The 13,084-nt window shown below is 53.7% G+C and overlaps 5 protein-coding genes across 5 annotated transcripts; 1 reads left to right on the forward strand and 4 right to left on the reverse strand.

Moving 5' to 3' along the window:
* Positions 1-1,581: 1,581 nt before the first annotated feature.
* On the forward strand, positions 1,582-5,087 carry SETTUDRAFT_172987 (uncharacterized protein). The gene is made up of 8 exons (XM_008030888.1): positions 1,582-1,831; positions 1,890-1,916; positions 1,978-2,057; positions 2,109-2,160; positions 2,364-2,756; positions 3,697-3,700; positions 4,541-4,925; positions 4,980-5,087. Exons 1-7 carry the CDS (start codon positions 1,792-1,794, stop codon positions 4,887-4,889), a joined length of 945 nt encoding a protein of 314 aa, XP_008029079.1. The 5' UTR covers positions 1,582-1,791; the 3' UTR covers positions 4,890-4,925; positions 4,980-5,087.
* An 889-nt stretch (positions 5,088-5,976) lies between these two features.
* On the reverse strand, positions 5,977-7,261 carry SETTUDRAFT_43162 (uncharacterized protein). Its single transcript, XM_008030674.1, has 2 exons — positions 7,006-7,261; positions 5,977-6,895 (listed from the first exon to the last, which is right to left on the reverse strand). Exon 2 carries the CDS (start codon positions 6,880-6,882, stop codon positions 6,355-6,357), a length of 528 nt encoding a protein of 175 aa, XP_008028865.1. The 5' UTR covers positions 6,883-6,895; positions 7,006-7,261; the 3' UTR covers positions 5,977-6,354.
* A 921-nt stretch (positions 7,262-8,182) lies between these two features.
* On the reverse strand, positions 8,183-9,247 carry SETTUDRAFT_164764 (uncharacterized protein). Its single transcript, XM_008030889.1, has 3 exons — positions 9,072-9,247; positions 8,822-9,020; positions 8,183-8,766 (listed from the first exon to the last, which is right to left on the reverse strand). Exons 1-3 carry the CDS (start codon positions 9,129-9,131, stop codon positions 8,222-8,224), a joined length of 804 nt encoding a protein of 267 aa, XP_008029080.1. The 5' UTR covers positions 9,132-9,247; the 3' UTR covers positions 8,183-8,221.
* A 1,265-nt stretch (positions 9,248-10,512) lies between these two features.
* SETTUDRAFT_94905 (uncharacterized protein) lies at positions 10,513-11,445 on the reverse strand (the record flags this gene model as incomplete). The annotated part of the gene is made up of 3 exons (XM_008030890.1): positions 10,513-11,288; positions 11,338-11,362; positions 11,419-11,445. 3 exons carry the CDS (start codon positions 11,443-11,445, stop codon positions 10,513-10,515), a joined length of 828 nt encoding a protein of 275 aa, XP_008029081.1.
* Positions 11,446-11,826: 381 nt separating this feature from the next.
* On the reverse strand, positions 11,827-11,994 carry SETTUDRAFT_95015 (uncharacterized protein; the record flags this gene model as incomplete). Its single annotated transcript, XM_008030891.1, has 1 exon — positions 11,827-11,994. The coding sequence occupies one exon, from the start codon at positions 11,992-11,994 to the stop codon at positions 11,827-11,829; it is 168 nt and encodes a 55-aa protein (XP_008029082.1).
* Between the last annotated feature and the right edge of the window lie 1,090 nt (positions 11,995-13,084).

Genomic DNA, 13,084 nt, shown 5'->3' on the forward strand with positions numbered 1-13,084 from the left:
CACCCCAAACCCGCCCAGCGCGTCGCCGTGCGCCGCCCGTACTGGACCGATCCGGAGCAGTCATCGCCGGCCCGTGCGGCCCCCGACCGCACGCGCCACATCGCTCCTCACCACCACTGCCGCACCCCATGGCCCAACCGCCGCCGATCGACGACGACGACGACGACAAATTGATCCGACACAATGCGTCTCCACGCTGGCCGCGCCCGCGCCCGCGTCCTCGCCACGCGAGGCGCTCCACCGGTCGGGACATGGCATGGACGCGGTCGTGGGAAAGCCATGGCAGCAGTGGCAGCGCAGCCAACAGGGGCATGGGCATGGGCAGTGGCATGGGCGTGTTTGGTTCGCAGCCTTGCGAACCCATTGCATGGTTGCTTGTTGTGCTTGTGCCCGGGCGTGCAGATGGGCACGAGTGCGCGTGGATTGCCGGCCTCGCTGCAGACCGCCTTGCGCCGTGCTGTGCTGTGCTGGTGGTGCTGGCTGCCGTTTGTTTCAACGGGCCATGCGAAACACCAACGTCGGCTGTCGAGCTGCACCACGGCCGCGACTAATCCCACGACTGGTGCGCACACACACACACACACACACACACACACGCCGCACCGCCCGCCCTGCTCGACTACACTGCAGAGATGCTGCCGTGCGTTCGGCTCTGGGGTACAGGCCGTGCAGGCCGCGGAACAGGCAGGCAGAAGTGGAACGAAAGGGCCGGGATGGGGGGCGCGTGGGGGGGGGGGAGGTGGTGTGTTGCGAGATCAAGGGTTTAGAGTGAAGCGGTGGTTGGATGCAGCGTGCGAGGGGGGAGGGGGCGCGCCAGCAGCATGATTAGCATAAAGCGGTGCGCCTCTTGCAGCCAGTCGCGCAACAGATCCGGGCTACCGGAACACGCCCCAATTGACGGTAGCGTCGCCTGCACGTCGACTCGCTCCGAGGCGCTATCGACAAGCCTCAGCTCCGTAGCGCAGCGGCAACCCAAAGCCGCCACGCAGCCTGCTGGTGCCCGCCATATCTTCTGCTAGGCCCTTGGCCACTCTACTGCATCCGCGTCCCTATCCATGTGCCCTTGGTACCACGTCGTTTCTAATTACCGCCGCTGCGTCCTGATTCTTGCTCCTGCTCCTTTCTCCTGTTCCTGCTCCTGCTGCTCCTCGTCCTCCTGCTGCTGCTGCTGCTGCGCCTGCTGCGCCTCGCCCTCGCCCTGCGCCCGCTCCTACTTGTCCTCCCAACTACTCCAACTCCACCTCCAACTCTGCTCCTGCTCCTGCTCCTGCTCCGCCCGCCAAAGCCACCCCTTCACGTGACTCTCGCGCTGGAAAAAAATTCTTCCTCAGTCCGTCCACCCACCTCCCCCCTCCCCCCCAGCCCAACCCCCCAGCCTCGCGCATTAGCCATGTGAGTTACACACAAACTTTTGCCGGGCTGCTCGATGCTAATGCCGTCCTTTTGCCTCAATGGCTTCACGACGGGAGCATTCGAGCCTGTCTCTGTCTGATTGGACGCCACCTGCAATTAGCTGTACATGCGCTGACAAGTGTGGTTGGCTCCCAGCCCAGAACAACGCGCACCGCCCCCCCCCCCCGACTCAGATCGCTGGCGCAGGCCCACGCTGCACTGCACTGCACTGCACGGCACTGTGCTGTGTCCTGAAGCAACGCGGTCCTTTGCATCCGCCCGCCGTCCAACTGTGGCACATACACACCGCCACAGTAGGCAAAGGAGCTTGTCTCTCGGCCAATTTTCTTCCAAGCTTCGCGACAAGAAGTTCCCTCCCCCCTTCCCCCTCGACAAAGCATGTCGCAACGGGAGTACCACATAGTCGTCCTCGGTTCTGGTAAGCTAGCCCGCCGTGATCAGCAACTAGAAGATGACTGACGGCCATGGCGCATCAGGTGGAGTCGGGAAAAGCTGCCTAACAGGTACGTTGCCCATGTCCCCCAGCCCTCGACATCGCCCGTGACGCGGCTGACTCTGCTGCAGCCCAGTTTGTGCAAAACGTGTGGATAGAAAGCTACGACCCCACAATCGAAGATTCCTATCGCAAGGTGCTCGACGTTGACGTGGGTTGCCACCCCAACTTAGCCTCGCAATCTTGCTGACCCACCGTCCAGGGCCGTCATGTTATTCTCGAGATCTTGGACACGGCTGGCACAGAACAGTTTAGTAAGTGTCTGCCTGCTCCCCAATACATGTACAGCTTGTGTGCACACATGGTCCAGATCAACGCTAACATTGCTGCAGCTGCCATGAGGTAGGCTTTTTCTTCTTCTTCTTCTTCTTCTTCTTCTTCTTCTTCTTCTTCTTCTTGCCTTTTGGCGCCCCGCTGCACCAACCCCACGTGGAGAGAGACTTACCGTGATGCAGAGAACTATACATGAAAACCGGCCAGGGCTTCCTCCTAGTCTTCAGCATAACATCAGAATCCTCGTTTGGTGAGCTTGCCGAGTTGCGGGAGCAGATACGCCGCATCAAGGAGGACAGCAACGTACCCATGGTGCTCATTGGCAACAAGTCGGACCTGGAGGAAGACCGTGCCGTGCCGCGCCCGCGAGCCTTTGCCATTTCGCGCGAGTGGAATGTGCCCTACTTTGAGACGAGTGCGCGAAGACGAGCAAACGTCGACGAGGCCTTTGTCGATCTCTGCAGGCAAATCATCCGCAAGGATCAGATGGAACGAACGCGCATGGCCCCACCGGATTCCCCCAGGCCTGGCCCAAGAAGCAGAACGCATACCGGACGGCCAAAGCGCAAAGCCCACCGTCCTCATTGTACCATCCTTTAAGCTACGATACCCACCCACCCGGCAGCAGCATGCAACGAGCGAGCGACAGTGGGCTTGCTGGACCAGGCGCTGTCAACGATTCCCTTCGTACCATTCCTTCAGACTTTCTTGTACACACTTTTTGGTATTATAGAGGCATTAGACAATCTGCTCACAGGGCAAATTAATCTCATTCACCAATCTCAAATGGACCGTCGTCTGGCGTGAAGCAAAGGCCCGCGTTTTTTTTTTGCTTTCTTTTGTACATGTCCATGGTAGCTGGCCTAGTCCCCCGGTGCTGGACTCGACTATACGTCCTGGTGAGTTTTGTTTGATACAGGTAGAGGAAAGCCTAATCGGTCGCATGCTTTGGAGTCGCCATGACCGAAGGCCGTGTGCCTTGGCTACCAGTAGCGGGGAAAGGGAGCAACCAAGTATCCAGACCGAAGGGATCAATGGAATGTTGGAGACTTGACCATGACACAGGAAGTATACGACTGGTTTTGCACAAAGGTGGCGGGTGGATAATGTAAAGGTAGTGTATTTTTTATGTGAAGGAGATGGAACAGGTTTCTTCATCAAGCCCTTGAATTGCATTGGGCCAAGCTACGGGGGGCTCCGGATACACCAGCATGGTCTGGCCCAGGGCCTGATGGCGACAGTATGCACGAATGGGCAGAGTCGCGAAGAAAAAACTTGGTCGAGTAGGGCAACAGAGAGTTTGCTAGGCCGTATGACGTTAGCTAAGGGCGCACAGGTATGCTTTGCTTCTGCTCTCCCCCGCTTCTTGTGAAGCTTGCCAGGTCACGATGGATATTGCTTAGTGGCGTCCATCTCGTGCATGCATCATACCCAAGACGGGGCAAAAACAAGGCTTGGCCAAGCAAACATAGTCGTGTGGGGGGGGAAAAGGGACGTGTGTTTATCCCGCAAACCAGGCAGGTCGGCCAGAGAACTCAATCACAATCGCCGTCAGCACTCCACAGATGACGTCTTCGAGGTGCAGGACAGACATGTGAAACGTCGCCCGTGTCTGACTGCGCGGGGGGCTGCTTTGTCATATGCAGACATATGGAAGGGCAAAGGCAGCGAGCAGCAGTGAAGGACACCTTGTCCGAAGCCGAGGCCTCTGCAAAGGCCGCTCAACCAAAAAGGCCCTGCATGCCTATGCCTACGCCTACGGTAGCCGCATCCTCACGCTGCTCCATCTCGATCACAAATGGACGCGCGTGACACATGCTTGCGTGCTGTACAGCTATACGTTGCATGTTTGGGTCGCCGTGGGTGGATCGCCAGCCGCCGCTCGATGCCATGACGTCACGGCATAGGGCGAGAACCAGGTACGCAGCAAATGCGCTATTACGCACCAAAACGTCCATGACACGATTGCCATCCAAACCGACGATCGACAGCGGCTTTTCCACGGCCCCAGCGGGAAGAGAGCGCCGACCTCAATCTGCATCTTGCTGACCTGTCCCCTTTTTGCTTTGTGCGCTGCCCAGCGGGTCCCCTCCCCCTCCCCTTCTGTTCTGGTCTGGGCCCTTTCCCTTCAGCTTGCCCGTTGCTTACTAGCGCCAACTCGCCTGCCGCCCTGCCTTCTCGATCTTCTCTTGCCCACATAATCGCGATTGCCCATGACGTAACTTGCTCCAGACAAACATACGTCACTGCCTATGTTGCTCTCACTAGCGTCCATCTCTCTCTCACCCTCTCTGCCTGGACCTCTGCTTAAATACCCTCTCGCATTCCCCCCCTTGGACTTCTTCATCACACCACTTCCAGCTACAACTTCAACTACAACTTTCAACTCACCTTCCAAACCAACCAACCAACCAACCAACCAACCACCCCCAACCCCAAAATGTCTGCTCCCAACGCCAACACTCCCAACGAGGGCATCCTCGGCCAGGCCGCCAACTCTGTCAAGAACGCCGCCAACTACGTCTCTGAGTCCATCCAGGGCACCTCCGCCGAGGCCAACAAGGAGGCCAACAAGCAGCAGGCCAAGGGCAACGTGCCCGGCCAGGACAGCTTCACCGACCGTGTCTCCGGTGGCCTGAACGCTGCCAGCGACAAGCTCAACCAGGAGAAGCACGAGGGCGCTGCCGAGGCCAACAAGCGCTCCATCTAAGGTGCTTGCTTGCCATGACAACCCTATTTCTCTTCGGTATGTTCTGCAGTATTGTCCTGTGGCACGCATGGTGACTAATGAACTGGACAGAGTCAACGATACCACTAATGGGCTAAGCGATGAGCATTGCGTCTCTCGCTCCCTTTCACGATAATATACGACTTTATTGACACGAGAATAATAAATATAACTTTTGTCATCAAGAAACTGCTTGCTTGCCTGTGCTTTGACATGTGTGATGTTCGCAATGCTTGTTTATGATTACGCAATGTTGGAGATGGCTAGTTGAAGTCGCGCAGCTTTTGCACAGGGAACATCCCAAGTCAAACCCCCTAGCGCTGCACATCATTCGCCCATGCAGCATAGCCTCTCAACAGCGAAATAAGCTTAAGCATACATACATGGCACTAGCCATCAACCAACCACACATTTGTTCCCCTTGGCACCCTAGTCATCACTTGATGTCTATTCATCACGTGCATACATCATGTTTACTTGGTCATGAGAAAACAAGAAAATGCGTATTCAAGTACTTGCTACCAGTAAACAAACAAAAGAACAACAATAACCACTGTCCAGACTGAAATACAAGACAACCCATGGGTATGATTCCAATCTTACCATGTGCATCTTCTTCAGCTTCATTTAAAAAAGATACTTCACCATGCGAAACAAAGCACGAATATAAAGTCAATCAAGCAAAAAAAAGGGGGGGGGTATATTGAAGTCCTTGGTAATGAAAAAACAATAACGACAGTCGAGACAGAAATTGAATACACTCTCAACCCAATCATCATGACCACCAATCTTGCGCTCCTTGATACCGGCTACATATCCAAGCATCTTCATCTTTTGTTCATTCTGCACTTGGACTATTACTATTGCTACCACTAGCACTAGCTTCAGGGCTACCACCACTCATATCCGTGTGGTATGAAGGCGGGGAAACCGGAGAGTCTGACGCCGACGCTGAAGTTGGTGCTGGTGCTGGTGCTGGTGTGGGTGCTAAAGTATAGCGTGCATGCTCGAAAACCGGTATGCCGTGGTGATGGAGATGAGGGTGGTTGTGATGGAGATGATGGAAATGGTGGTGGTGGTGGTGGTGGTGAGGACAGCAAATAGGGCAGTAGGAAGAAGTAGAGGCGACACGAGGGAGAGGAAGAAAACTCTGAGACAGGACGGTAGGTCGAGCGGGTATCCATGATGGCGGGGAATAAGCGTCTTGCTGGCTCGCTGTGCTATCATCGGTTGGGGAACAGGGTCTTGACATTGACGTTGTTGACGTGATGGTGGGCCCCTAGCCAACCGTCTTTGGGCCCCCATCGTCCGACGACGCTTCTTGGATGCTGTGCAGGGAGACAGCGAGGAAACGCTACAAGACGAGAACAAAAAAGCACCAGTTAGCAGGTAGTTTGTTGCACGCAAATAGGCATGCTTGGGAGAGTGTGGTAGGCAGGCGGGATATCTAGACGTGCTGGGGCGCGCGCCCAGTATGCGTGGTCCTTGCCTTTCTGGCTCTCCAGAACAAAAACGCGCCAATGGCGGCGGTGATAAACCAGAGCAGCATGTTGGTCAGCAGCACCCAGACGCCGTTTTTCATGCGCGTGATGCCCTTGTTGCCCTCGGGGTCTTCTTTGATGTACATGTTGCCGAAGATACCGAAAGCAACGAGATAGCAAATGAAGACGACGACGTCGACGACGAAAAAGAACCATGGCTTCGTCAGAGGCAGCATGAAGATGAGCGAGATGATGGAGCCCAGCGACCCGCATACAACTGCCCACACCCACTTGCTGTCGACGTACTTGTGCTGCTTGCGCGCGTTGTCCAGGTCAATTGCGTAGATGCCAATGACCGTCAGGCCCATGACAAACTGGAAGAGGCGGAGGACGAGCCGCGCAATCGTCGTCGGGGTTAGCGACGCTCGCAGCGTGGTTCCCAGCGTGGCTTTTTCGCCCCGTAGAGTGCTATTCGACAGGAACTTGAAGCCCATTGTTGCGAGGAAACTAAGCATGTGGTGTTAGCGCACAGATCAGCTTGATTGGCTATCTCGGGATATGTATACGGGTCTGGGGAAGTTGATGTGTGGTATTGAAATCAGGTGGTGTGTTCTTACCTTTGATAATGGGTTGAGAAAAAGGGTGTGTTCTTTGTCGTGGGGTTGCAACAATGGAATGTCTGCAGCCGCAGTATGTAGGTGGAGAAGGTGCGGAGAAGAGCGTGGAAATCGCCGTCAAGAATACCTTGTTGTTGTTGTTGTTCTTCTTCTTCCTCTCTTATGACCAGGTGGAACTTCACAGCGCAGTTTGTTTGCACAGCAAATCTTTTCTTCTTCCTTCTCTTGTTGTCGCTTCACACAACGTCTTTCTCGTGGATAGCGTTTGCGCGTCTTTCACAAAAAATGAGATGCGCAAAAAAGGCGTGGTCGAGCGACCGGGATGTGGGCGATGTTTAAACCAGGTGTTCCCACCCCTCAACAGGCTATGACGTCGATTTACCGCCTTTGCAGCCCAAGCCTCAAGTGCCGTCCACACAAGGTTGAGATGTGGCTTCTAGACTTTAGCCCCGTTCCTACTAGGGCGTCGGATGCGGTAAAAGCTGTTCAGGCTGCACGCAGGTTATGCTGTTTGCGTGGGATGATCGGCAGAGAGGGAAGCGCTGGGGCGGTTCAAGACGCGGGTATTTGCGTGATAAGGTTTGCTAGGGAAAGGGACCCTGGGCGATAGAGTTGGTTATATGGTGCTAGCCCGAGCGATTGAATTGAATGGTCAAAGGAAGAAAGGGGGGATGGTGTGGCTATCAAAGCCGGCGGTGAACAGGCGAGCCAGAAATGAGGCTGGGTGGAATAGACCGACTGATAGCTGTGACTGCGGCGGGGGATGCTGTTATAGTGTCAAGGGGCCGCACACACACTTTGTCTGCCGTTGCACTCGATTGTCAGGTGGCCTCGTAGCATCCATGGCGTCTCCACAGGCATTCGTTGGCGCAGCCTTGCCGTTGCAGTGAACAAGACCGAGTGGGTGGAGCAGCGGCAAGACGCTGTTTTTGCTCGAGGCGCTGGGGAATGCTTCGCTGACGTCGTTGGCGCTCGGCTAGTGTGGCGTCTAGTGCAAGGGGGCTTCCGGCATGTGATTGGCTGCCAGTCTTCGAGTTTCAGACAGTGAAACACGACTCGACAGGTACACAGCTCTTCACTTACACCTGCAGTAGTCTCACGCCCCATGTTACCCACAGTCTCGGCGCTTCTTCCGCATGCACACATTGAATGAGTCACAGGTCCTTATCATCGATTGAATCACCATGTCTGTTGCTCAAGTAGCCAGCTACAACTCTCAAGGGCTAGAGTACTTGTACCCATACTGCTCTTTGGCAGCCTTGATCTGCCCCATCACCTCCTGCTCCTTCTCCGCAAACTCCTTGTCGTCCTTCAGTCTCTGTAGATAGGCATCGTTTCCGAACCCGCTCTTGCTGGGAATTGCAAGTCCTTTCTGCACCGCAGGGCGAGCGAGTATTCTCTCCCACCACTTCTTCAAGTTGGGGAAAGCGTCCAGGTCGACGCCTGTGAAGCTCAACATGTGACACCACCCAAAGCTCGCAATGTCGGCAATGCTAAACTTATTGCCCACCAGATAGTCTTTGCTAGCCAGATGCGAGTCTAGGATGCCCACCAGGCGCTCTGTCTCGCCAGTGTAGCGCTGCATACCATATGGAATACGCTCTTTGGCGAAGCGGTTGAAGTGGTTGGCCTGCCCTTGCATCGGCCCCAGGCCGCCGTGTTGCCAAGCCATCCATTGCTCTGCACGTGAGACATCGAGCGGATCCGAGAAGCTGAATTTGTGCTCAGGGTCGTAGTGACGCGTTAGATATGTGAGGATAGCTAGTACCTGTTATTGATTGTTCATCTGCATCGTCTTTAGCAACCATTGACTTACCAAGCCCCTCTTGCACAGCAAAACCACCCTGGTCGTGGTCCACAATCACGGGAATCCGCCCATTGGGTCCCAGCTTGGTAAACCAGGGCTCCTTCTGTGTGTTCTTGCCAATGTTGATGCCCTGCCACGTGTATTCTTTGCCATATGCCTCCTTGAGCTCCTCGAGCAGGATGCTAGCCTTCCAGCCATTGGGCGTGCCCTAATCCAGTCAGCAATGAGCTCATGTATGCAGCACATGGTACGACCATACCCAAGTGAGCAACTCAATGCCCTTGTTCGCAATCAGTCCCTTGGGTTGATCGTCGGCCATGTCTGGTGCTATGCTAAGTAGCGGTTTCGACGTGTGAAAATGTGATCTGGAAGCGAATTGCGGTTTGCGCCTATGCACAGAGGCGCGCAGCGTATATCTGAGTGGTGAGGCGATGGATGGGCGTAATAGTGACATCGAGAAGGCTGATTGCTGCGTATTGAGGGGTTATATGCGCCTACATGCATGTGGAAAGCTGCCTCTGCGGGGGGCATTGCTTAGGAATCCATGACGTCGTCCGCCCGTCTTCGTACGCACGGAGCATCCCATTATCTCCTAGCACCGATATGTTTGGTAAAGGAAAGAGGCTGGAGAGAGCAGCGCCGCGCGTTAGATTTACAAATCAAGACGCCATGCACGACGCACGACAGACGGATGCACTTCCAGCACCACCACCAAAAAAGAAGCCCGGAAAGTGAAAAAAAAGAAAAAAACATACGACAGCATGGATTCGCCAGTGGTCACCCACCTGACTACTAATATGCCGCACAAAGTGTTGACGTGTGGGGAGCGAACGAGACCCGGTAAATTACTTTGACTATGGCCGTATGTACTAGGAAAATGTCGTCCATGATTTATATTTGACATGGTCAGTTCATGAGAAAACCTAATACTACATACTTAGCAGTGCTGTATCACTTTTGCTGATGAGGGGGTGCGCCTGCCACTCCGCATTTTCAGCAACTGCCGCTTGACTAAGCCACCCGGCCTTGCTCTATCCATAATAAGAGGGGCAAATATTCAGCTTCGACCCCCAGTTTTGCCCAGTAACAAGAGAAGCTATCGTTGGGGTTGCAAAACTGTCGTCTCACTTGCGTCGTTCGGACTTTCACCATTTCCTCTGCATGTGATTGGATGTCGTGGGAACACACTACGTCGCACTTGTCATGCAACCCGCCTATTTTTGAGCCGTTTTCAGACCGGTAATTGTAAGATTGACTGATGATAATTCACAATAATGCAGTCGTGTAACTACACTGTTGTAAAGCTTTATCTGAAGGTGCCGCGGGGAACCGAAGCGCTCAAGGTTTAATTCATGTCGTGGGATATGGCTTTACGTCCTGTCCTGCGCTGGCGCACCCTTGCTGACAGGTGAATGGCCAACATCAGCTAGATATATGCTACAACACACGCTTGGTTCATCAGCGCCGTCCGTATAGCTGCAGGTCTAGGCTGGACAATCGTGCAGCACTGGTCTGTCACTAAGCAGAATGATTGAACCAGAGTCTCGTCTCCCGTGCTTCAGCCCTTCTTGCCTCTTTGGACTTGCGTTATCTGCTCGTGCGCCATTTCCCGCTGTGAAGCGCTGACCCCACTCCTGCATCCTTGCAGATGCGGGACAGAGCGAAGCCGAATATACTACCCGTTTTACTCGGGTCTTCCATCATCTCCGCCGGCTGCGGTCTCCGCTAGCCTGTTGCGCTGCCGCCTGAGCAGCCTCATGTCCTAGCTCACTCCGCAGTGTCTTGAGCTTAGCCTCCACCTCTTCCTTCTTCTTCGCCTCTTTTTCCAATTGTTTTTCAACGTCTTGAATCTTTGCCTTGAAGAAATCCTGCAAAGCTTGTTCTTGTTCCTGGCTAAAAGGCACGTCGTCCGAGCCCTTCTCAGGCAGCTGTGCACTCCTCTCGCCATTCGGCAAGCCACGCTTTAGCCTTCCATTTGCGCCAAGGGATGCCTTCTTAGAGCCGCCCTTGCCCGCTGGGATGAGATAGTTCCACTGGTCTTCCGAGGTGAGGGCATCAAAGAGCGCTTCGGTAGGTTCGTTGAACTGCACGACTTCAAGGAATTCGGAGCGCACACAGCCTGTCCGCTCCTGCTCTGCTTGCATCTTCTCATCACCGTACTTCTCCAGCTGCAGAAAGTGCTGTCTATATTGCGCCTTCTCTCCCGATATGGGCTGGAAATGTAATCTTATGTCAATATTGAAGCCTCCCCATCCCGTCTCCGTCACCTCAAACGGCGGCTTCTCGACCATACGAAGCGGGTTTTCGTACGTGTTGAAGATCTTGAATGAAACCTTGTTGAGCCATGCTCGGATATCGGGGTCGCCATCGTGCACTCGCACGTAGACGGTCCAGCGCTTCGTGTGGTCATCGGGGACATTCTTGGGACGATCGGGGTGGCCGACTGGAGGGAGTTGCCAGGCTTCGGAGCCGATTACTGCGTTTGTGAGCAGATCATCGCACGCATGGGCTACAATGAGTCTTACTGAGGTTGCGACTTATGCGCTTGTTCTGCTTGCGATTAGTATGCAAGTGGTTGAAGCGAGGCGCAATTAACTTGCCTTGACGCGCTTGTTGGACGCGGGAGCAGGCATTTGGAGAGCTGCGCCGCTGTTGCGCGTGGTTCGGGATGTGTATAGGTGTTTCCGCGGTCCAAATTCGATACTAGAATTCCTGGCGTTATGCGATTATGAGGCGGGGAACGGGTTGGATGGTGTGGCGGGTGATGTGTGTTTGAATAACGATCGAGCTATGGGCGGATGCTGGGTTAGCAGCTAACCCAGGTCAGCCCTATGCACGAGCCAGGATCATGCTCTCCCATGATCCACATGTTGTAGACATTCATCAAACAGTCGAAGATATCTATTTGTATGCAACATGAGACTGTATTTTGCAGCATGCCATTAATTGCCATGATTATTCTTGATCAATTTAATACGCCGTTGTGCCGCACGATAGCTGGACTAACACGCACCTCATTTCCCACCCTCTTTCGTGTCTCTTGTCCTCCCATTGTACAATTTATCTTGTTTCCCTGCATTCGGCTTTCCCTCGATCCTATCGAGCGAATCCTCAATCAAGCCGACATGTCCACGTATCGTTCCCTCAATCTCATCTAGCCGTGCCCCTTGTTCGTCATCCATGCGTCCCAATCTTTTTTCGACTCTCGATCCTAGCACGAAGATTTACATCAAATCAGTCTCTTGGATATGGAGTAGTCTCTTACCTAGCAATGTCGCGACGCCAGCCACCACAGCGAGGTTCGTGCTCACGAGGACAAGGTCGTTTTTGAAGAGGTTGCGGAGTGCCATGATGTTTATGTAGAGAGCAAAAATAAGATGATAGATTCCATGCTGCAGGGGTTACAGAAAGGGACTTCTCTATCCTAATTGTACTGAAAGCTATTGAAGAGCGTGCTTTTGACACTAGCATCATGAGGTCATGACGACGGCACAGAGCGTGAATGACCACGACAAACACGGTGGTAATTCTGTACTACAAAACAAAGTGCATTTGTGAGCCCGTGTTCAACACTCGCATCGGCCCTGCAAGCTCAAAGGATAGACTCACGTACAGCTTCAAGAGTCCACTTGCAGACCGCGGAGGTTTCTAACATCTCCGCACACCCCTGCTCAGCCTTAACCTGCATGGACGCGCAATGACCCAGGACGCGCAATGACCCACCCCACCAAACTCAACACCTACACAAAATACCTCATAACTCCACTAATATAGACTTAATTCAGGAAGCAATTAAAGAAATCAAATCGCACGAACTAGGCGCATCTTTTAGCTATCGCCAGGCTGCAAAAAGGTTTGGTATTAGCTATCGTACGCTCGCTCAAAGACACTAAGGCAAAACTCAGCCTCGCGCGCTCGCCCACCTCTCTATCTACCCACAACGCGAAAAGGAGCTTATACAGTACATCGAATCCCTTACTAAGAGGCGTACACCACCTTCGCGTCCAATAATACGACATCTTGCGTCATCCTTGCTTAGTAGAGACGTTTCAGAACGCTAGGTTTCTAGGTTCCTCTGCAGGAACTCCTCTCATCTCATCTCTCGCTGGCAGAGTCCTATGGACCAAAAGCGTCACAAGGCTAATTCAGCAACCAAGTATAGGTTGTACTTTAAGCTGTTACACAATAAGATAAAGGAGTACAATATACAGCCCTCTCACATCTTCAATATGGATAAAAAGGGCTTCTTACTTAGAATCCTTAGAAGGTCTA

Source organism: Exserohilum turcica (assembly GCF_000359705.1).
Source record: "Exserohilum turcica Et28A unplaced genomic scaffold SETTUscaffold_5, whole genome shotgun sequence".
Classification (NCBI taxonomy): domain Eukaryota; kingdom Fungi; phylum Ascomycota; class Dothideomycetes; order Pleosporales; family Pleosporaceae; genus Exserohilum; species Exserohilum turcicum.